At 39.6% G+C, this 25,036-nt stretch overlaps 1 protein-coding gene across 2 annotated transcripts in view; it reads left to right on the top strand.

Annotated features, from left to right (window-relative positions):
- The window catches only part of NBEA (neurobeachin), a 519,777-nt gene extending 511,466 nt beyond the window's left edge, over positions 1-8,311 (top strand). For both annotated transcript variants that reach the window (XM_062567111.1, XM_062567112.1), the window contains exons 55-58: positions 1,016-1,117; positions 3,343-3,539; positions 4,221-4,372; positions 6,516-8,311. In XM_062567111.1, the coding sequence (XP_062423095.1) occupies positions 1,016-1,117; positions 3,343-3,539; positions 4,221-4,372; positions 6,516-6,606 (542 nt within the window). In that variant the 3' untranslated portion in view covers positions 6,607-8,311. The remainder of the gene's footprint in view (positions 1-1,015; positions 1,118-3,342; positions 3,540-4,220; positions 4,373-6,515) is intronic.
- Positions 8,312-25,036: the final 16,725 nt, after the last annotated feature.

Below are 25,036 nucleotides of genomic sequence, written 5' to 3'. Positions count from 1 at the left end.
GTATAAAGTAAATATAAGCAGATCAGATTTCTGTTATCTAAGAAGTTAATTTCTTGTTATTGTTCAACTTTTCTTTGTCTATCAAGGTGGTATCAAACACTGAGTAATTCTCTACTGCATACAGGAGTTCCTTTGTTAAGATATCAGCGTCGGTTGTTATTAGAAACTATAGAAATGTTGCTATTTGTCAGCTAATGTTCTATAAATGCCCATTTGCTTGTATTCATAATCCATGATAAAATAAATTTTTCTCCTGCATAGAGAAAAAAAACATCTAAGGAGTAATGTCTTGCTCTTTAATAAAACAAAGTATCAAAAAATTACATATGTACCCACAGTGATACATAGTTATATATATAGTTATATACATATATATCCACAACTATCTTTAGTTATAATTTTAATGTATAACTATTCAGTGTGACTGAATGATTAATGTCGATGTGACAATAGTGCCCTTGTAGTAGAGTACTGTTCCCCTTTTCTTCTCTTCCTACCCCCAGTTAATGAGATAAATTATGGTCATTAATATAGGAACATCTTCAACTCATTCTTCAGGTTCTTAGCAGAAGACATACATGTTCAGTAGCAGATCTTTACGTTAGAGCAACCTTAAATACCATCACACTTTCTGTTCTGTAACTGACCTATAACTTTTGTTATTTTTAGATAATCCAACAGATCCTTGCTGCGTTTCTGTTATCTTTATGCATTGTTATCATCCATGCATCCATGCATTGCAAGCAGCATGTAACCCATTGCTTCCAACACAAAGAAGCTTGTGTTTTGTTAATGTGCAAGTTAAGGGATTGATAGACTGTGCATGGTATGATACCTGAATGCGTGTTGCTCAGAAACTCAAGATATACATTGAAGCAGATTGTACCTTCCTTTGATACTTAACTGATTTAAGGCAATTTACAGCAAAGTTCTTTCGTTGTTAAAGCAAATTTGGTTCAGAACTTACTGATTGTTTCCTATTTTTGATTTTTTTTTTTTTTTTTTTTTTTAATAGGCGATTATCCAGCTCCTAGGGCTGTGCTAACTGGTCATGACCATGAAGTTGTCTGCGTATCAGTCTGTGCAGAGCTGGGACTCGTTATCAGTGGTGCTAAAGGTCAGAAAACTTTTTATGATTTAAGTCTTAACATTTTTAGAGCCTTTCTTAATGGAACTTCTCAGTCTTCCCTCAAGCCACATATACTTTAGTTATCCAAAGTATCCTCTACCAAGATATATTGTAATTCTTCTGGAATTGGCAGCTGCTTACTCTGAATGTTAAGGCCTACTCCCTGTACATAGGTAATGTACAAATCAAGACATTTATGAAAAAAAATGCACAATGATGCTGAACCTAAAGGTTTGTCTTGCAGTGGTGTTATTTTGTAACTTGTAAGGCAGCTTTATTTACTCTTACTGTCATAATGCTGTACTCTTTTAAACTATATTTTTGCAAACTACCTCTTATTAAAATAGCTGAAATTTGTACTCAACTATCTTCAGCTTCATTAGTTATGTAGTGTTTGGGTAATTTATATATTTTTAGAGGCAAAAGTTGCTGGAGAACTAAAGATCTTCACATCAAATCCAAAGTATATTTGTAATTCATCCAGAGAAATGGAGTCCCTTTCTGTCAGCTCTTGTCTCCTCAGTTAATATACCCACATTCTTCCTTTGCAAACTCTATTCCAAATATAAATACAGAGAAAAAAATCACTTTTTTGTTTGTATTTTCTAGCATATGCCCCTTTTAGAGCAGCTTATCAGGTTTCTGTCCTTTCCAGTGTCTTTGATTGCATTTCACCGCAGCGCTGCGTTGTTCTGCCTGCCTGCGTGAACGCTGCACGTGCCGCCTCGCGGAGAGTCTGCCTCTCTGGAGCTCTTTGTGTCGCTGCGTTAGCACACACAGCCCTCTGGAGAGCGGGCGCTAAGACAGGGAGGCAGCGCAGGCAGGGCTTCTTGGAGAAAATCCTGTGTGTCAGGGTGTTGTGTGCACACTCTTAGCCAACACAGTGCTTAGTCTATATGTCTTTACGCTAGATCCTAAATCAGAAGATACTCTTTGTGCTTTTTTCCTTCCTGTCCATGAACAATCAGCTGAGCCAAGGTAGTGGCAGTTTGTCAGTGTACTTAAATATGAAGGTATCATACTTGTATTTTGAAAGGTCTAATATGTTAATTATTCTAAGGGTAGGGACATCCACTTCTCATAACATTCTGGCACTTCTGTATTTCCAAAGCTAAGACTCAACTATTTGAGAAAATAAATTAATTCCACTGCAGTTGTATCCCATTGACCCAGTCAGGCTTGGGGTCTCTCTCTGTATAAGGCTTTATGCAAACAGGGGTGAAAACATGTGGGCTTACACACAAGTACGTGGGCTGTGATTCATTCTACCTGTGCTGCTATGTGAATTTCAGAGCAGTTAGAAAGGCTTAACATAAGGTGGCTGGTGGGTCTGCCAGTGTGAATTTGCTTTCAGGGTCATAGGCCGGGTGTATAAGGAAATGAAAACTGTGCTGTCCAGGAGTATCCTGTGACTCATAAAAGAAAATGTTTAGCATTTAGCATGGCTCATTACACTTACCACAGAGGAGACTCCTTTTTTTTTAGGAATACCAATGCCACTTTCGATCTTAAAATGCATCTGGTGTATACACTGTAGATATCATAGTTGAGTTTTTCTTTCAACACCAAAAAAAAAAGAGGCATTAAAATATATTAAAATTTATCTGGAGTAAATGCATTTAGAGTATGTTCTCCTGAAAGTTCTTATAGTCCAGCTATCACAGTTACTCTGTTGGCTGTCTGATGACATCCGTTGTTAAAACAAGTCAGGACTGAAATCTATGCATGCTTTGCATTCACTGGGGGAGAGGACCTACAGGAACTGCCACTGACTATAGGATAAATATGCAGTCATACAATTATATGCCCTCTGGGAGTTGCTCCTACTATGCACTGATAGGGCCCCATCTGTTTAATGTGAATGGGCAGGCTAAAGAGAGTTCATGTTTTTTAAGGAAAGCACCAAGACTGAGGTCTCTGAATACTTGGAAAGAGGAAAGAATATTTTAAAAGATAGATTAATGATAATTACCAGTAATCAAATCAATAATAAACTATTACTTTCAGACCTATTGTATCTATTTTCTTCCTGTGCTAGCTCTTACATTGCCTTTTCTGTTGTATATTTTAAATTCTTTATGCAAAGTTTGCATCTTTTTTTTATCTATGCAGGACTAGCATGATCTAAAAGTATAGTATACATTGTCTCTTTGTGTAGTGTATATAGCTTGTATAAGCAGCAAATGTGTTATATATTATCTTTTCATATGCAGAAGGTCCTTGTCTGGTACACACTATTACTGGAGATTTGCTGAGAGCCCTGGAAGGAACAGAAAACTGCTTGTATCCTCGCTTAATTTCAGTATCTAGTGAAGGTCACTGCATCATCTACTATGAACGAGGACGGTTCAGTAATTTCAGCATTAATGGCAAACTCTTAGCTCAGATGGAGATCAATGATTCAACCAGGGTAAATCTAAATGCAAACAGCCATTTGTCGTGTCTCGCTTTTATGTATTAAAATAAATGGAATTTATCTGCATTGTTGTTTAAAGGAAATTACACATGCAAAATTGCCATTTCCTGCTTAAGTCATATTCAAGTACAAATGCTCTCATCTCTATCTTCAAATGCAAAAGTGCACTTGAATTTTTTCAGAATAAATAAGAACAAATTTTGATCCCACATAATTTCTGGAATTTTTGTTTGGAATTACATATCAGTGGGAAATATGTCTTTAAAACAAAATACTCTGAAATAAGTCCATTCTTCATTTATTAGCCAAGACAAGAATTCATGCCTTCAGGGCTCTGCTCTGTCACTAGCACTTAAAACAGCATAAGGAATGCAGATCCCTGCTCTGCTTTAGGTGTTAGTGATGACATTGAGTATTGTAGGACAAACACAGAAATGTTTTCTGAATTCAAGTCTTGGCAGATATAGTTAAAGAGCTTTCTGGTTCACATAGGAGATATATTTCCATGTCATTTTTAAAGCCACATAAGAATTTTATTTAAAATTTGTAGCTCCTAAATAGTAGTGGTTTATTTTTTTCTTTAGGAGAAGTGAGAGTCTTTGTTCAGTTGATTAAATTGTAGTAATATTGATTAGTCACCCTAAATGCTGTGCGTTTTGTCTTACTCTTCTGAAGGCCATTCTCCTGAGCAGTGATGGGCAGAACCTGGTGACAGGGGGAGACAACGGCGTAGTGGAAGTATGGCAGGCTTGTGACTTCAAGCAGCTCTATATTTACCCTGGCTGTGATGCTGGCATTAGAGCTATGGATCTGTCTCATGATCAGAGGTGAGTTTGTCGTTAATATTTTTATATGAAGTTTAAAAATGCATGAAGTATAGATCTATGTTAACTTTAAGGTGTGAATTCATGGTATGTACTCATATAAAGGGTATGAATCATAAAGGGTATGATTCAAGACTGTGATCCTAGTTGTTACCTTGTTGATTTATATGACTCGACATTTTGTCTGATCCTTAAGTCTCTTAAGGCAAGTGCTTAACATTAAGATGAGGTGTTACATCAGCGAAGTCAGTAAGCCAGATTCTCAGCTAGGAAAATAATGGTAAAATTACATTAACTTAAGAACAGCCAAACTGGATCAGACCACAGTAGTGCCTGTTAAAAAACACAAGAAAAATGTACAAAAGTCTGTGGTACATTTCTGATTTTCAACCATGTATTGTTTGAGAACTTCTTGAGGTGGCATAAACGCCATAATGTGTAATACTATCAGTGAATCAGTCCGGCAGGAATAAGTGTAGTCCTTTCTTTTCTCCTTCTCTGAGCAAAGGAGATATTGTGTACATGCCTAGATACTTGCAGTGATTGCTGTAATACTGTAGAACTAGAATATATAGTCTAAACATAAAAGCTATACAAACCATATCCCTCAGTCTTCTATTTTAAAGTGATTATAATATAAACCTTCATTTGCATTTATGCAGAGGTATGAATGGATTTGCTCTTTACATCATTCATCAGTTATTTCTTATTAATATTATAAATGCAAGACAAAAACTACACAGGATGTTAGAAAAATCACAGAGCATTCATGTCGGTTTATTTTTCCTACGCTTTTCAGAATTACTATGCTATGTACCCATTTGGTAAAGCACCAAAAACACTTATACATCGAATACCCACCAAATTTATTCATATATGAATAGATGACATGAAACAAGATTTCTGTGTCAAACTTAGGATAATCATCAAAACTAACTTACTGGAAGAGATCTATTTGCTTCTGGAACTTTGCCATTTTATTCATACAGTACTGTGCTGTGTTTGAAGAGATTTATTTACACTCTGAAAAGATTCTGCTAGCCTAATTTCTATATCCCTGGTTTTAATACTAGGCTGCGAGGCCCCAGCTGAGCAAAGTACTTTTAAGCACCTGCTTAGCTTTAGTTGCATAATTAAGCAGAGAATGGATTTTATATGGTTTGATATAAGTGGTGATAGATACTTAATCCAATTTTAGAATTCAGCTACCAGAATTAGAGGGCATATGATAACTGGAAAATCATCTCAACTATTTCCACCAGAACTACATAAATGTAGGAGTATATTTAAGGTGAAGCTATTTAAGGTCACCAAATTGTGATTAGCTCATGATTAAGGGATCAATTAAGTTGTCTTCACAGAGGCATCCAATTACATTTGAGAGGCTCCTGGATAACCCACCTAAGCCTTGCAGCCAGTGCAGAGGGCAGGACTCTCCACAGGCCTGGTGTCACAGCTGCCAACTGGTGTACATGTGTCACATATGCTGGGGCATCTCAGGTGCCACCAGATGCCTATAACTAGGCATTGGATTCTAAAACATCTAAATGAAGGTGTTTCCACACAGATGTCTGCATGAGCACTAAGGGAATAAGCTGCCAGAATAATCATTGGATTTACTCACTGCTGCCTGTGGAGTCTAGAGAACAATTTAGCTCACCCTAAATTATATTCCTCATGACCTGTAATGAGTTGCTCTGTAGGCAGGAGGCTGAGTTGGTTGGTACCTTTAGCCAGATGGTACTATTTGAGATACCTTGAAGTATCTAGAGTATGAACATGGATGGCACATAGGACTACGGACCTTGTTAAGACCAAGCCATTCTAGAAAGGCAGCTGGAGGAAAGGCAGACACCCAAGAGTGTCTCAACTGGCACTGTACTTTCACCTATATGAAGGCAACTGAACGGAGCTCCTGATCTCTATCGCAGACATTCAGCTTCTATGTAGATACGTAAATTTTGTGTCTCCATTGCAAACTTAATCCCACCTATAAACTTACTTTTCATATAGCATTGCAAAAATTTAGTCTCATTTTAAGTTCTTTTACTGTTTAATGCAACCCACCATTTGAGAAGGTAAAAGAGAATTAATAGTTAAGTAAAAAATAACATTATTTAAGGACCACCTTTTCTGTCTTCTTCAGAACTCTGATTACTGGCATGGCTTCTGGCAGCATCGTAGCCTTTAATATAGATTTTAACCGGTGGCATTATGAACATCAGAACAGATACTGAAGTGGAAAGAAGAACTGACAGCCCAGGTAAAGCTGAGAGCACAAGTGCTGCAATGAAAGGTGTAGTCTCTGGTGGAAAAACACGTCTGCATTGACCTCCGTTGTACATTCCATTACACCCAGCAATAGCTGTACATTGTAGTCAGCAACCATTTTACTTTGTGTGTTTTTTCACAACTGAACACCAGCTGCTGAAAAGCAAGCTTGTATCATGTAAATTATATGAATTAGGAGATGTTTTGGTAATTATTTCATATATCTTTGTTTATTGAGAAAAGGTAGTAGGATGCGCCACAAGAGACTTTTGAAAATTCTGAGGAACCTTGTGTCCAGTTGTTTCAATGTTTAGGCTATGAACCTAACATGCATCCCATCTCCAGCCTCTTTTCAAGCTAAGAAAAAAAAATACGTTTGATACTTTGTACATCAGATGCACATCTTAACTTTAAAGGGATACTTTTGTAAAAGTAAAACCTTGTATAAAGAACAAAACTGTTTCTTAATTTTATTGTGGAGTTACAACTTGCATGTACTTTAAACCTGATGTCTTGGAGGAGCAGGTGCATTCACACAAATCAAACTGGAGATCTGTCTAAGGGTACAGCTTGTAGTAAAGGGTTGAATTTGGGTGCAAACAGTAATTTTGACATTTTCACCAAAACATGTTTTTCACTTTTTGAATCTAAACTTTACCCCTTTGAAGTGGAATTCTGCTCATGAAGCATTTGGATAAAAAGCCATCATTTGCCATAGTTATACTTTATACAGTAGAAAATAAATTCCTCCCTTTTAAATTCAAAGACTACTATAAAGGGAGCAAATAGGGGAAGTTCAGTATAATGCTCTGTAATGCTTAATGACTCCCAATGCATAGAAGCTGCTATACTTCTGGATTATTAAGATTTGGCATAGAAATCATTGCAGGAGAGAGCCTAAAATAATTCTTTTTCCCCTTATTTTTCCTCTGAGCAGCTTGGTTTATTTATCAGCCTTAGCTTCATTGCAAAGGTGACTGAGGTTATTCTTTTTGATTCTTCTGAAAATCTCACCTGAAGCCACATTCTCAGACTAAGGCACTTCATGTTTTACAATACTGTAATGATAACTATCAGAATAATTTTCTGCACATTGTACTGATCAAATTACACACCCAGGGGTATATACACTTTAATTCATGTTTCTTCTTTGTATATTTGGTGACTGTATTGTCATAGATGTACATATTGTGTCGGTAGGGCTATGAGGCATGTAACAGGAATGTAATTTTCTCAGAATTTACACTCACTTGCAGTCATTTATTTAAAAAGATAATGGATTCTTTGTATTGGCACTTTGCACCAGAAACATATCATTATTTATTGATGTGATTACTTATTTGTTATCCACCTTGTATTAGTAAGTTTAGCACTGAATTTTCTTCTTCATTGTTGTTTGTATTTATAAGATTCAGAAATCATGGGGATCAACGTAATGATTAAGTTATTCATCACCAGTCTGTAAGCAATATCTTGAGTTTGTAGCTTAGAATTGGGAGAATATTGAACATCTGGAAGACAAGTTCATTTCATCTTGAGATCATGGTGAAATATTTTGGATATATAAATTCCTTAAGCTATTGTAACCATGTTTTATTGCAAAGATGTAAAATATGCCAGATGTGTGTGAGTTGGAAATCAAAAAGAAAAATAAAATATGCAAAGAATTCAGTGATTGTTTTTCATTTCAACAAACTTTTCATCAAAACAGTCATATTATCATTAGGACCAAACAATTATTTTTTAAAATCCTCTTTTATATTTGATGTGTATACCAAAAATTATGCATGTCTGGGAGGTTGCATTTCCTGTGGTCTCAGGAAATAAAACAGAGGTTACACAGTATGTTTGCTATCCTTTTGATTGTCAGTACATAAAAAGAAACTAATGATACTTTGATCAGCAGAAACAAAACAAAAATCAAAGACATTGAAAGGATATTTAGGATCCTTGTGAACAGGCAATAATCTTGTCTGACAGACCTCACAGAGAGCAAAGATCTGATGAGAGCCATCCTGCATATCTCTCAATATCTAGTAAGAGGGAATTGATTTCATCTTATTTTAGGGTGGAAAGTTAGATGTCTGCACTCACTGTGTAACAGAATGAAATAGGTGTAATAAGTTGCCTTCTGTAAATGCTGAAGTCTCTACAAAGATTATAGCAGATAACTGTAGATAGATAGTTATCTAAATGTTAGATTTCTCATTTAAAATGGCAAAGGCAAAATTCTTTCCTCACAATTAGAAATCTATTTATTGCCTAAAAAGCAGAATAACAGCCATTGATTAAAAGCAATTTGTTGCCCCATTCACTGCCTCTCCCTTCAGAAACACTGTTCTTTAAACAGTTATGAAAATGAATAAAGATAATAGTTTAGAATACAGTTATAATGCAGTATATATTTTTGCAGATGTCTGTTTGAATCAATTAGCTTTTGAATTGAATCCCCTAACTTAATTGTTTGGGGGCTTGAGGGGAGATGGGGAAGGAGAGGAGAGGATTGATTTGCTAATACTGGCATTTGGAATAGTTTTGTTGTCATGTGTCCCAACAACCATTCCATTAAAATATAAATATGGCCTCCAATTTCACACTTTACAGAACAAATTGAGTGATTAAAAAAAAATGCATCCTTGTAGTTAAACCAAAACTGAGTATTAATGTAATCTTAACTAATGCTGTTGATCGTGTAAAGTCTCTCAGATTTATGTAAAGTATAATTTGAGTCACAAACTAGAAATTTTTGTGCCCAAGCAAACCTGCACCTGACAAAGTAGGCCACAGGATAGAAAAAGAAAAAAATGGCTATGTTGCATTCGTACATAGGAGTACCCACACAAGTCAATCTCAGAATAATAATAAATGAAAGAAGGACCATCTCCATTAAGTTAAAAAATGGAGTTTCTACAAAAAAGGACAAGAAGAATGTATTAACAGGTCGGTATGGTTATATAGACCAACTGGATATAGATTTTGTGGTGTGTATGTGAAATACTGCTTTTGGCTTTTACCTTCTATTTATTTATTTATTTATTTTTAAATATAAAAAAAAACATATTAGGCTTCTGCTAGAATATTTTAAAGATATTGTTGGTTTTTTTAATTTTTGTTAATTATATTGTTATGCACCTACCTGTTGCAGATTCTCTTAATGTAGAAAGATAGTATATGTGGATCTCCAGGTTATGTCACAAGACCTTCAGATGCCCCATTTCTTTCACACTGTAAAGCAAGACGGACTTCCTTTATTTCCTTCCTTATAGACATGGGAGTTATTGATACCAGAAGGTCTCCAAAGAAGCAGCTTTGACCGGTCTCATTATATAAGACCGATCTCTGCTAAGCATTATGTATGCAACTGTGCAGCTAAGATATAACCACAAGGAAAATAATACACATTTAATTGGCTGTGTCCCTGCTAGTCAGTCCTAAGCTAAGAACTGGGCTATAAGCTAATGCTGTACCTGAAGCATGATACAGCAGCTATGAGGCTTACCCAGATCCTCGCGGTGTTGAGGAGGGTGCTGCCTTCCCTGTGAGAGGAAAGGTAAAAGAAAAACAGCTTCATTTTACCCCTGAGGAAGAACCAATTAGAGTCAATTTACTGGAAGAGCCTCAAGTAAATAATGATTATGTTGATAGAGAATCTCACAGGCTATGCTTGTTGAGCTAAAACTCCTGCTTGTGAACAACTGTGCTGGCAAATGTTTGCTTTAATATAGTTGATGCACTCGTCAACCCTGTTGACAAGAAGGCAGGGTGTTTGAAGCAAGCCCTCGTACTGCCAGGGATAAAGCTGTTGGACCAGACACACAGGGTGAAGGGCTGACTTCTGGTAACATCAAGAGAACCACCTCCTGATGCAAGACATCTAGTACACATAAATATTTTATTTGGAGACCCTTAGCTGGAGTTTATGCTCACATTTTCCAGTGGATTAATTGTGGCTGGTTTTATTTAGTGCTTTTTTCTGGTACTTGCAAATACTAAAAATGAAAGCTCTAAAATTAAAGTTTATATTTAAAGAAAGAAAGAGGGATTGGAAATTTATTATGTTATTACATTACAATGCAGAACAGTTTATAGATTCTCTAGCCTCTGTGATTAACTTCGCAACATCTGCAGTTAAGTTTCAAGATCTGTAACTGGCAAAAATAAATAAATACATAAATAAATAAATAAATAAATAAATAAAAGGAAAAGGTGATTGTTTACTTGCAAATGGTGTAAACTGTGGCCATATAATTAGTTTACAAAGGGACTTAGAGAAAAGGTAAGTCAGTTCATGGGTCTCTCTATGGTGATACCATGCCTAAGCAATGGCACAGCTTGCCATCATTATCTGTAAGTCCTTCTCTGAATTTCATCCCATTTGCACAAACAAGGACATGGATAATTAACTATCAGCTAAGTATCCACCTGCAAAGGTAAGTAAGTGACTGGAGTAGTTTTTACTTATTAAAGGCTTGGCATAAGGGATCTGTGTGCCAAAGAGTGCCACAATGCGAGGCTAATGTCAGACCAGGGTTCCTAAGCAAAACAGAGAATAGACCCTTATGTTCAAAACTAGATACTCATAAAAAATCTCTTTGGTGCCAGAAGACTAAGAACAGATAACAACCAGTGTTAAGCACTGTTAATGCTTTGAAGAGAATCAGCCTTACCAGGATGCTGCAATGACCAAGCCCTGTAGCAAAGCTAATCCTAGTGCAAGTTCACTATCTGTGCAAGTTCAAGCCATTATATTGCTGGAAGAGAGAGCAGACCAACTGAAACTGGTCTTTCAGTCTCAACCTGTTCAGCTATCTGTATAAACCCAGTGCTCATAGCTGTTCAGACGCGTTACCTCTATAGAGTTATCAAACAGGAAGTAGAGTAGCGCCTGGAAGCAGGAGTCTGCTTCATTCGGAAGTCAGCAGTACTCTGGGCAGGGGATTGAGGTTTGGAGAAAAGTAGAAAGCGAAGGCCAGCTCTCCTCATCAACAAGAAAAAGGGGGGCAGTTTCTTCCAAACAGACCTAAACAAAATGCCCCAGCTCCTGTCTTGCATTGTCCAGCCCTACCCTTTCCTCCACTCACCCTGCTGTCCCTCTCGGTAACTCACCCCGAAAAGCAGCCTCTAGATTAGGTCTCTTGCCACTGTGTCCTTTCTCCTTGATACCCATCTCATGCCCCTCTCATTTCCCAACCACCAAGAAGAACTAAAGATGACTCGCACACACATATTGAGGCCCCCAAAGGCCCATGCAAATATCTTTTCCAAGCTCTTTTCTGTCCTAGTGATGAGTTGTAGAAAGCAAAACTTGAAATGAAAAGAGAATCACTACAATTCCTATCTTTCAACTGTCCGTTCAAGCAGAACCAGCAGTCATATGGGAGTATTATTCTCTGAGTAAACAACATAGGTCAGGACCCGTTTGCTGACCCAAAGGCAATAGCATGACATAGCTTCAAGCCATGCAGCTTAACTCTGAAACCAGCCCTTAACCCACCCTAGCCTGTGTGCATTGCAGGCAGTACCAGGTTAAAAGGTTGCCAGTTAAGCAGTGTGATGAGCCTGGCACACTGCTCAAGCCTGCAACTTTGTTGCTCAGACTGTTAGCACAGATGTAGCCAAGGCATCTAAAAGGACTCCCTTGGACTCTGTGATCATCAACCACGCCACACAGTTATAACATGACAGATGGGGCTTGGGACTCAGTAACAGCATCCCCTGCCACCAATCTGCACATGAGGCTGCTCTCCTCTGGAAGGAATCCTCATCAAGCCCCACACCCTAACACTATATCTGCTGGACTACAGCTATATAAACACTTATTGCAATAACATACACCTAAGCTGCTCCGTTCTTTAAGAGCTTAGTACTCTAAGGCATGCTCAGAATCACCTCCTCCTTGTATGCTGCCTGTATGTACCTTCACATGAGGCACCATCAATACTGGCTGGATTTTTTTTTTTTTTTTTTTTTTTTTTGGCCTTAAGAAATATTTTAGTGCTATGTACTAGACTCTGTGTGTATACCTGCAGTAGTGAAGCACTTGCTTTCCTCTCACTTGTCAGCTTCTTAGTGAGTTGGTCTGAACTTCCATGTCTTACAGAGCTTATTACACATCATAGCAACTTTCTGTGCAGCTACATTCAAGACTCCCTTAGTCATTGCCACTCCTGACTTCGTTTCTATGCCTACAGGGCTGAGCAATTCCTCTTAATTCCTCAGACTCGTAGGGATGTTCAGTTACTATATCAAGGAAAAGAAGAGACTGATCTTAGCACTGCAGTAAGATTACAACCACTAGGTTTTCTTCCAAAGATTCATATCAGAAATCATAGCCCTCATGGGAAAGACCAGACAGCAGACTGACAAGGGATCCAGCCACAGGGTGTTTGTTGAAAAATCCACCAGTTAGGCAATTTCGTCAAGCAGATAGAATCAACTGGAGGTTTGAGGATTTCTGTTGACACCACCTGTGTTTCAAGCTGTTAAACACTATCTTCATCTAACACAAGATGTCACTGAACAGCTAGCTTCAGTGCTCCCTGTCCTCACCACCAACCATCAGCCCGCTTTGTCAAAGGCATCACTGGTAGTGATACCTGAAGTTTGTTATCATTAGGCTATTTATTAGACTAGGCTCTTAGAGTCTAGACTATTTAGATAGTAGTGGCTAATCAGTTTATTTTCTTAGCTCTGGCCTTCATTTTTAGTCATAGGAGGGTCAGAAGATGTTGCTTTTGAAAAGAAAGGCCTTTTAGGATGTAGACCACTGTGTATGAGGTGGAACTCCAGATGGATATTCAACCTTTGGCACAAACCCTTATTCCAGTCATATCTTCTGCTTCAATGTCAGTGTCTACTTCAACAATATTGTTTGTGGTCATCAGGACCAATCTTGCAGCAACCAATGGTTGCATCAGCATGGCATATTCAAGAACTGAGGTAGTGATCTTAAAATCAAAGAAAAGAGAACCTTATTGCTCTTTTATCAACCAAGTGTCATCCTCTGGATGCTTACTCTCCTGATTCTTACCTCTGTGGCAGACAGTCCCCTCAGACAACTGAGTTTTTGCCAGCCTTTGCCATGACTGTTCAACCTCCTCTGATAAAACCCAATTTCCCTTTCATACTCCTCTGCAGAAACCTCTCTCAGAGCATCAGCTCACACTTAGAACTGATCCCGGGTCTCTGTGGGAAGAAGTGTATCAAAAAGCAAAGCAGACATATTTTGGACCTGAGGAAATTCATTTGGACATTGAGGTTCAGATAAGTGCCTCGAGCACCCATAATCTTTTTGCTTCAGTACAAAAATTCTTTCATATCTCTTGACTTGAAAAGTGCTTACTGCCATGGTTCAGTCAGATCTGTACTTTGCAAGTACTTAAAACCCACAGTCAAGCAGGACCATCCTGATTAGTGGTTCCTTCTTTTTTTTTGGACTCTGGTAGCTCCAAAGGTTTTTATGAAAGGCTTTGCGCCTAGTTGTCACCTTCTTGAGGAAAAGTAATATAAAAATACATGTAGGTAATTAGGTCATTGGGATATATCTCTAGGCACACTATAAAGAATAATAAATACAAGTCTAGTCTTTTTACATGTCTGGAAGCTTAAGTCTCAGCTGAATCCTTCCCACCTGGCATTCATAAGTGCTACAGTAGATCTTGTTAGCAGGCTTACCTCCCATATTATAACTTCCTACCCCTGAGAGATTTAAAAAGTTAGGGCATAAACCTCTGCCTAGCAGTGCTAGGGCACACAAAGAAAGCCTGCATGTGGTTTTGAATGCATGGCTAAATAGCGATCCTGCATAGGAACTGGCTACAGATAGTTTATGCATATAGACATCATTCCATGCAGGCTAGGATTAGTGTCCTGAGGGGTACTGATCTTTCTCCTTTGATAGATGATCTGGCCAGTACACTAGTCAGGAATACCTTCTGATTTACATGTCAGTCCATAACGAATGTGAGGAGATGGCACTTGCACAACTTGAGAGCCCAGGGGTTGTGGTTTCCTGCAAAGTGCAATCAGTTAATTGAAGAAGAGGTGAAAGGATGTGTTTGAATGTACATAGAGACAAAAACTTGAAAGAAAAATCACTTGCCTATAATGTTTTTTCAAGATGAGATGCCTATAGGGACATTTTCAAGTTACTGCTCAACCTCATCTCTCTCAAGTTCCTTCATATTTCCAGGAACTTGAGAATTGCCTTTATCACCATGTCTGTGCCACAGGAGGGGAGGGGGCTTGTGTGCCTTCAGAGATATGCTCATGGTACCAAGCCTCTGTGTGTGCAGGTGTGCATGCTAGACAGCTCAATTATGAATTAATTTGCTGCTTAAGGAACATCCTAGCAAAAAGCAGACCCAGATGAAACTATTAAATCCCATGGTCAGACAACTACAAGGGGGAGAAAAGGAATTGTGGAGATTCCAGTTTTGTAATCTCTTTAATTAGAAACTGGGAGCCTTAGTCCCTTTTCCTTATCAGAGGCAAACACTTAAGATGCAATGTAGCATCTCCACTAACAATCCTCAGAAAGATTGGAGATGTGCATAGGGACCTTTCCAGATAAAAACACAGCCATTGACAAACCAGGGTTTGAAGGGTAACACTTGCATTTATATTGTCTCCACTTAAATTCCACTCAGATCTTACTTTAAGAATCTAATCTCTCTATGTATCTGACCACAGAGAATCTGGGTAGCAGAACTGCTGGTCTTGGAAATGTCCATTTCTAGGCATTTTGTGCTCATCTACATGTAAGTGGATTTAACATTTTGTCCTTATGAGGACTCTGTTTTTCATTTGACGTCAATGTTTGCTGTAAAATGTTCCAAACATCTTTCCAGTAAATGTCCTCTTCTTCCTGCTTAATATTCTCTTTTTCCACAACACTTAGCTAAAAAGAGTTCACTACTTTCTGTAAAATTATCTCTCAAATGCAAACTATTCAAGTTTCAAAGGATAAGAGGCTGAGAGAACAGGGAAAAATAAGCAAGCATTTGCCTAACTACACAACAGAACCACTAAAAGACTCTTGCAGAAGAATGCATATGTAATCCTGAATCAACAGTAAATTTATGAACTCAGAAACAAATGAATTTTTGATAGGAATAATAAAAGAATTGGGATCCTGCATTGGACATATGCAGGACAATCAGAGTGTTCTCTCTCTGTATCCTTCACCACCTTTACCCTTTGGAAGGTGATTTCTAGTAGAAAAAGTTACTATGACCTACACTGATGATTATTTCTTGGTCAAAACATGATGCAAAAATTGGTCAAATGCTTTTTGCAACAATGTTGTTATTCCTTTTAACACTTTTAGAAGCTCATCAAAAATATGTTGAGCTTGTCTGTTTTTCACAAGTTTGTGTGAAAAGCAAACTAGCTCAATATTTCAGATCATCTGTAAATTCCTATTAACCATTATTTCGTATGGAATCCTGTCAGGATGACAGCCTTGCCGTAATTTGGTTCATTTTTCCTTTTAATATACTGTTTTGTGTGTGTGTGTGTGTAGTTCAGAGGCATTCAGGATGGTTATCTTCAGCCAGAAAATCTTAAGAAGTCCCTTCTCACTGAGCACTAGCTGATCATAGCAGTTTGGTTTTTTTTTCTTTTAATAAATCTGGAGAAGGGTTAGGTAAGGATATCCAAATTTTGAATGAGAGAGCTATGATGGGACACAGAAGATTTATGTTCAAGGGACTGGAAGTCAAGAAAAGCTTGACAAACACAGTTGTAGTGTCTGCAGTTTTTCATTTGTGTCCCACACGTGCTCAATTTCCAGGTCAAAATGAGGAATTTCCTAGTTACTAACTCAATCCCAGCCTCCACAGTTCAAGTATCACTTCTAGCCATCTTCCACGTGGTCAGTCATAGCAGTGCTGCAGGCCAAATTAGGTGCTTGGTTACACCTGTGCTCCCCCCAGCTGCAAGTTAGACTTGTAGTGATACAGGTATAATCCCCGCACCACACCAGGTCTGGACAGGTGCCACTGCCTGAACTTATTAAGTGATTATGTTGATGGTGTGTGAGAGGAACCAGCTGCTCCCTGCCAAGGTGGGGCACCAGCAGCCCTTGCTTGAGGTGTCCCCCATGTTACGGGGCCCTTGGCCACACCCCCCTTGGGCTGTACCACCCATCAGCACCCAAAGGAGGGAAACCTGCCTGTACTAATAAAACTGGAAAATGTTGTACATGGTGATTCTGACAAGTTCTTGTGCAGATAGATACACTCCTAATGCAGTGGTGAGGAGAAAGGTATTTAATTCCACAAGAATTTTCCAGGTCACTGTGCTTTGAGTACTAAAATTTGGAGTCGAAACACCTGAGTTAAATCAGATTATTTTACTGACATCCTCTCTGCTCCTTTATTTGTATCTGATTACTAATCCAATATGTGTTTACATTTGACATCCTAAGAGAAGAGCGGAAGAGGCGCTGGAGGTGCATCCCCACCCTGCAGAGAGCTGGATGCCCCATGCCAGGCTGCGGAGCCAAGCTCTACGGGCCTGGGCTCTCCCTGTCCTTCTTCCCTCCAGACCTCAGGGTAGCTACATAGATAGAGGGAGGCCACTTGTGCAGAGCACAGGAATTTTGAGCACGTACTGGGAAAAATTCATGTGAAAAGCAGGTCCCTTGTGCATAAGACACTTCCAGGGTGAGGCAGCTGTTGGGGAGTGGAGTGGGACAACACTGATGGGCCACCTAATTCTTGTTGTGGAGCTGGCCCTTTCTCTCTTTAGACCACAGAAGTTATACATTTAACAATGCAAACCTTGAGGAGGGGGTCTGGCCTTTCAACCACATGAGACAATAAATCATAAAAGGCAGCTTTCATGGCTTTACAGGCTGCTAGCTAGATCGTACAATAAAAAATAAAGGACTCATAGGAACATACTTTGGGGTCGACTGGAAAATAAATGTCTGGAGAGAAAACAATGAAGATATAAAAGACAATCTTATAAATGTCACTGCAGACAAATATACAGTGACATTTTAGACAGAAGAAATGTTACTCCAAAAAGGAAGATATTTTCCAGTTTAATGAGTGTCCTAAGTGCCAGTGATGATATATACTGACTGGAGATCTCTTGCATATGCTCTGGGAATGTCCATTGTAACACAAGATTGGCGGCAGATGTTAACAGCAAATGCACACAACCCCTTTGCATTCCGAAATAAAGCTACTCATGTGCAAGACCGATGTGTCTCCCGAACGCTGATTCAGCAGACGCTACGCTCTTCCTATCTAACGCCTTTTTTCCTCAGGAACTTGAGAATACTTCATCTTTAGTTTTTCAATCTGATATAAATCCCAATGTCTTTTGACATTTACAGAGAAAGAGCTTTAAATAAAAGTTTGATTTTAAACCACAATAGAATCTGTTAAATAATGAGATCGACATAATGTGGTAATAACAATGTAGTAAGTGGATCTTCTATAACAAGTGGACCTTCCTAAAGGGTGAAAAAAGTTTTGTATATAAAAAATACTTTTACATATAAAGACACCTCTAACTAAACTCCATGAACCTAGAAGGTGATTTTACAGAAATATTCACTACTTATGTATGGACAACATGTAAACAAGGATTACAGGGATGACAGTGGAAATACACAGTTCATTAGTAACTATATTTTTATGTATATACCCATTTGTATGATCTCTAGAATCTTTCTATCACTTAGACTTAGGTCTATAAACTATGTCAAATACAGGATCCTCACTGTTCTGTGTTTCTCAACTGTGCTCAAGCAACTCCAACAGTCACTTTCAGCTCAAAAACTTGTTTTGGCAAAACTAGTAAGTTTTAACCTCAAACTTTTTTAAAATTGAAAGGTAGCCTTTCCTACCTTTTTCTTTTGGTTGCATATGTTTCATGCAATCTCATCTGTAATTATGTAATATATACTATATAATGGAGTAAAACCAGAAATAAGTTATGCTCTAACCTACAGCTGTTATTGTATAAAACAGTTATTAAGAGAGATTGTATCTAACAGGTGTAACTCAAATTTCATAAATAAAACTGAACATAAAAACTAAGGTAGCTCTTCATTTGTGAAAGTTAAAAACTTGGCAACCCATATAAACTATTGAAAACGCTTCAGCTCATGTTCCCTATTTTTAATAGCCATACACATACAGCAACTGATGTGTAAGTAGTATGAAATCTGTTGTGAAGAAGATATATTTAAATAGTACAAAAATAAGCCACTAAAAACACAATTCTTTGTGGCAAAATGACTGAAATGTTGTAAAATCAGAAAGTCTAATTACCTTCACAACTAGCAGTTGCACAGAGAAAAACCTATGCAATTCAACTGGTTTTATCATGGAAGTGCAGGCAGTGATTAAATGCTGCTCTTTGTGCACAATTATTTTGTATGATCTTTTCCACTATGATCTACTGATGATGGTGATGGACCAGGAAAATAAGACAAAAAAATTTACTGTAGTGTCCAACAAACTACTCAGTAAGGATTGTCAGACAATAGGCAGGTTATATACTTCTGATTTCCAAAGAGCACTAGATGTGCTGAAAGGAAGCACCTGGGGCTGAGCAGATCTAAGGCATATCAGAGAGAAATCAGAGGGATGAGGAGGCACGCAATTAGATGGTCACAGTGTGACCACACTTGCCTCCAGCTGTATGTTCTGCCAGAATATATTGGGACTGCCTTCCCAAAGTTATGAATTACAAAAGAGTAGTTTCCCGGGGGCTAATGAGAAGGGACAGATCACACCCAGGTACAGCTTTTCAGAGCTTTGCTAAAAGCAGCATCTTGCCCTCTTTTCAAAACAGAAGAACTAAGCTGCCCTCCTGAAATCATATAAAATGCTGCTGTTCAATGTGATGTTCCTTGAAGTAGGACTATGTGGATAAAAGAAAGATGCTGGGAGCAGCACCACCAGTGTCTGAGTAACGAGAGTGCCCCCAGCTTCATAACAAGGAAAGCCATGTTGCTGACAAGCACCCTATTAGCTCTGTCTTTCAAAGTCTTATCTAGGGAGACTACTGTGAAATCAGGAAAGAAAATACGAATACAGCTGTCATAACACCCTGAGTGAATCACCTGAATGAACTCTCTATCTTCAGAAACCAGTCACTGTAACCGCAAAGCAGAGCAGGGGAGCCCACCTTCATGCCAATTCCAGCCGATAAGTAGCAAGTGACACTTGATAATGTTAGGCTAAATGCTTCTCAGAAAGTCCATACCTGAATTAAGGAAAGACTAGATGCATTCCTTGATTTCATTAACAAGCTCACTTTTCCTTATCTATCCAATACACTAAAAATCAATAAGTAATTGAGAATGCAGAGGCTAAAGGAACTCAAGACACTTATTACACAAGACACTTAAGCTTAGTGCTATTAACACTAGAAAACTGCGCTTGCCTACAAGTTAGTTGTATCTTTTTCTTTTAAACTCTGAAAATTGAGTGTTTCAAAGAAACTCAAGTGTTTCAAAAAACTATCATCACACAGACCTTGGAAAAAATAAAAAAGACTGACAGGTATTTAGTTACAGAAGGAAGGCATTTCAAATCGACTTTACCACTACTAAATCTAAAGTGATACACTGGTTTCCAGGTCTGGTTAAATTCAAGAGGAATACACTTCTTGGCAACATTTATCTGTACATCATGCTTGACACTTAATTTATCATAGTTTTCTCTGTGTCTTCCTGGAGAGGAGAAAAACAGGCTAAAGTCTGACTTTCTAACGAAAGTCTGGTGTGACCCCTGAAATAAAATATCTGATTCATTAGAGTTTGAAAAGTGTAACATCTTGTAATGACATCCCCTGCAGACTGACCCTCAAAGTCTACCAGTTTTAGTCTCCTGTGTTCCCAGAATGGCTGATTACCTCTGGGACAAGTGACAATTAGGATACTGCACATACGTGCTTTTTATTTAAATATTTATCAATATACATGTGAGCATCAAGCTCAACGTGTGGGGGACACTCAGCACTGAGATGTACTTGCAGAACCTAAGGTTTATTTTGCCCAGCTCTTCAGCTGTCTAGGACTAAACATCTAAACCTGAACCGATCACCCCACCGTCAAAGGAAAGATATAAACAGGCACCTGTGGAGAGCAAGTCATCTGAACTGTTTACATACCTACCTTAGGATGAGAGAAATCCTGCAGGGATAATACATACTTATTTCTCTCCATGGTTCCTGGACTGACTCAGATCTAAATATCCAGCATTTGGACAAGCGAGGCTGTATTTGCAGGTGCTTCAGCCCAGTGCTCGCAGCCCTGTGCCTGCTCACCCATGGCCAGACCTCCAGCCTCCCTCCCTGCCGGGCTGCCACAGCTTTTTCTTCCAGCGGCACGGTAAAGTGGGTCAGCATGTGGAGCAGGCTGAAAAAAAACACCCCTGCCAGCCTTTTGTGTTTCCCCGCTGGATCTGTTTTTGGCCAGATCAGTTCCCTGGACTTCTCTGCTGCGAAGGGATTTCTCCGGGGAGCACACCCCAAGGAGCAGGATGCACAGATGGACGTCAGGGAAGCGTGTACCGCCAAGCAGCTGGATACAGGGAGAGGGACCTTTGTGATGGGATCCTGGTGCTTCTTTCTAAGCACCTGTAACTATGATATCTATCAGCATACTGTAAACAAATAAACGGACTTGCATTTTACTGCATGCTGATTTGAATTAAGGATGATTTTACCTTACATGGCTGCAACAAGGATTTCCCTAGGCTACAGCAAATCTAAACCATTAAGTAGCGGCTATACGAATAAGTGCCAAATTCACCAAAGCCATGATCGAAGGTATTCAAATAAGAGCTCAGTATAAGATATAAAGGTGTCATAAAAGATAAACAGGCTAGTCAAAAATCTGGAGATCACGTGAAGAAGTGTCTTCCAGACACCAGAAAGAGCCAGAAAAATTCCCCAGCATCTGTAGCAGTATTTAAAGAACATAAGTTTGGACCCAGGACATATCCTTATGTTGTGCAATTGCAGACAATTCAAAGCATTTGTTGAAGGCTCTGTCTTTATTAGCAGACTGGGGAGTACCTTTGTGTCCCCAGCTGGAGTTCGCAGTTAGTCCCATCATCATGGTGGAGGAAGGAAACACAGGCAGGAGAGAAGACTCAGCATGCTGCAACAGGTCTCTGACCTGAGGACAGGAGGCGCATCAAGCAAACTTACAGTACTGCACCCTGGTGAAAAGCCAGAAAATAACATCTATTTCCTCCAATCTTGTATCTACCTTTTAAACTCTTTTGGCTAATGAAACATACACCTCTAACAACATCCCATTTTCTGCTTTTTAGCAATCGAGCACAGATGCAGCAAACAGAGACAAAGCAGAGTTAATTTGTTAAATAATTTACTAAGTATGGTGAGTTAAAAAGCTTCCCACTAAATTAAATTCATTATAGCAAGAGGGTCTTACAGATAACACAACACCTGCATGAAATACCTGCAGAAACTCTACATAGAAAATTTCAAAAACTCCCATGAAACTTTAAAAATTGCTTTGTGTAAACTCTTGTGCATTTTGCATGCTATTTCTTATACTGAATTCATTTTATTGTTGGGGAGAGAAAAAAAAGTTACTGAAAACATCTGAGTTCAGTCCAACTTTCTCTATAATTTTATTTTGTCAACAGATGGGGGGTTATCTACTGAGCATATAATACGTTTATCACTTCTCAAATGGAACTGCTGCCAAATCTCTAAGGTCAGATTGTTCTCTCAGCTATAGCACTGTAAAATCCACAATAACTACATTGAAATCCACAAATATTTCTTTATGATATTTTAAATGAAACTAAATTCTGTACAATTAGTGTACTAGTGTTACTGTCTAAGTGCTAACTGGTAATGAGCAAGCAGCATCACCAAAGCAGAACTGAGTCCCTGAATGGCTGTCGACATTTGTTCTTAGCTAATGCTGATACACCAGTGTAAAGTATAAACTGACCAAATGCAATATACCATAATTTCTAAGGTTGATTTGAATTATACTACTGACATTTTATTACACAGATTGGACCGGCTGGCATTTAAAATTTTATGTAGAGCTTGTTTTGGGAATGGAGGTCATTTCTGTGGCAATACATTAGTAGTGCAGCTTGGCTTTTCCCACTTCACTCTTACCTCAGGCCATAGCTGTGGAATATATATATTTATTTTGTTTGATATTGCCAACTTCGAATTTATAGGTGCACAGCTTACACCACCAGTTGCCAGAGGCACTCATGAACCCTCTCGCTTAGCACAAACCATCAATATACGTCCCAATCACGAGTGCATGCTGAAAGCTCTTTGTTTCCCTTCAACTTTGAAGTGCCACTGCTGGCCACGCAGGATCTGGATCGGAGGAAAGCAGCAATAGTTACTGTGCTCTGACAGACTGTCTCAGCAATTTTAACCTGCTGATACACAATACCATCAAACAACCCTACTAGGATCTTCTCTATAGAGAAAATATGACCTGAAACCATATTTGGTCTGAATGTGAACAGAAAGACTCCGAGTCAGTGTCTATATTGGTGTTTGGAAGCGGAGAGGTGAATATGAAGCTCCTCCTCCTTTACTTAATCAGAACATTATGTGCAAAATGAAATCGCTTCTCCATAGAATAAAAGAATCAGTAAGGCTGGAAAGAACCTCCGGAGATCATCTAGTCCAACCTCCTTGCTCAAGCAGGGTCACCTACAGCATGTTAGACAGGGTTGCATCCAGGTGGCCTTGAAGATCTCCAGAGAAGGAGACCCCACAACCTCTCTGGGCAACCTGTGCCAGTGCTCCGTCACTCTCACAGGGAAGAAATTCCCCCTCACGGTCAGGCGGAACTTCCTGTGCTTCAGTTCCTGCCCATTGCCTCTTGTCCTGTCACATGGGACAACTGAAAAGAGTTTGTCCCTGTCCCCTTGACACCCTCCCTTCAGGTACTTGTACACATTGATAAGATCCCTCCTCAGCCTTCTCTTCCCCAGGCTGAAGAGGCCCAGCTCTCACAGCCGTTCCTCATAGGGCAGGTGCTCCAGCCCTCTGAGCATCTTTGTAACCCTACGCTGGACTCTCTCCAGTAGCTCCATGTCTCTCTTGTCCTGGGGAGCCCAGAACTGGACACAGGACTCAAGATCAGGCCTCACCAGGACTGAATAGAGCAGCAGGATCACCTCCCTCCACCTGCTGGCAACACTCTTCCTAATGCAGCCCAGGAGACCATTGGCCTTCTTGGCCACAAGGGCACATTGCTGGCTCATGGTCAACCTGTCATCGACCAGCACTCCCAGGTCCTTCTCTGCAGAGCTGCTCTCCACAAGGTCAGCCCCCAGCTTGTACTGGTGCCTAGGGTTATTTCTCCCTAGGTGCTGGACTCGGCACTTGCCCTTGTTGAACCTCATGAGATTCCTCTCTGCCCAACTCTCCAGCCTGTCCAGGTCTCTCTGAATGGCAGCACAGCCCTCAGGTGTGTCAGCCACTCCTCCCAGCTTGGGATCATCAGCAAACTTGCTGAGGAGGCACTCTGTCCCCTCATCCAGGTCACTGATGAGGAAGTTGAAGAGGATGGGACCCAGTACTGAGCCCTGGGAGATGCCACTAGCCACAACTCCAACTAGACTCCATGCCACTGATGATGACCCTCTGAGCTCCGCCTTTCATCCAGTTCTCAATCCACCTCACTGTCCACTCATCTAACCCACACTTCCTGAGCTTATCTAGGAGGCTGTTATGGGAGACCGTGTCAAAAGCCTTGCTGAAGTCAAGGTACACAACGCCCACTGCTCTGCCTGAAGTCAAGGTACACAACGCCCACTGCTCTGCCCTCATCTACTCAGCCAGTCATTCCATCCTAGAAGGCTATCAGATTGGTTAAGCAGGATTTCCCCTTGCTGAATCCATGCTGACTACTCCTGATCACCTTCTTATCCTCCATATGTCTGCAGATGACATCCAGAATGAGCTGTTCCATCACCTTTCCAGGAATGGAGGTGAGGCTGACCAGCCTATAGTTGCCTGGTCCTCCTTCTTGCCCTTCTTGAAGACTGGGTGACATTGGCTTTCTTCCAGTCCTCAGGCATCTCTCCAGTTCTCCAGGACTTTTCAAAGACGATGGAGAGTGGCCTGGCAACAACATCCATCAGCTCCCTCAGTACTCGTGCGTGCTTCCCATCCGGGCCCATGGATTGGTGGATGTCTGGCCTGCCCAGAAGGTCTCTAATCCTTTCCTCCTCAACCAAAGGAAAGTCTTCCCTTCTCCAGACTTTTTCCCTCATGTCCAGGCTCCAGGATTCCTGAGGGTTGCCCTTAGCAGTGAAGACTGAAGCAAAGAAGGCATTCAGTAATTCTGCCTTCTCTGTATCCTTCGTCACCAGGGCCCCTGCCCTATTCAGTAGCGGGTCCACA

Source organism: Rhea pennata, chromosome 1 (assembly GCF_028389875.1).
Source record: "Rhea pennata isolate bPtePen1 chromosome 1, bPtePen1.pri, whole genome shotgun sequence".
NCBI lineage: Eukaryota > Metazoa > Chordata > Aves > Rheiformes > Rheidae > Rhea > Rhea pennata.
Note: the sequence above shows the minus strand (reverse complement) of the source record. Positions and strands in the feature narration are given on the sequence as shown.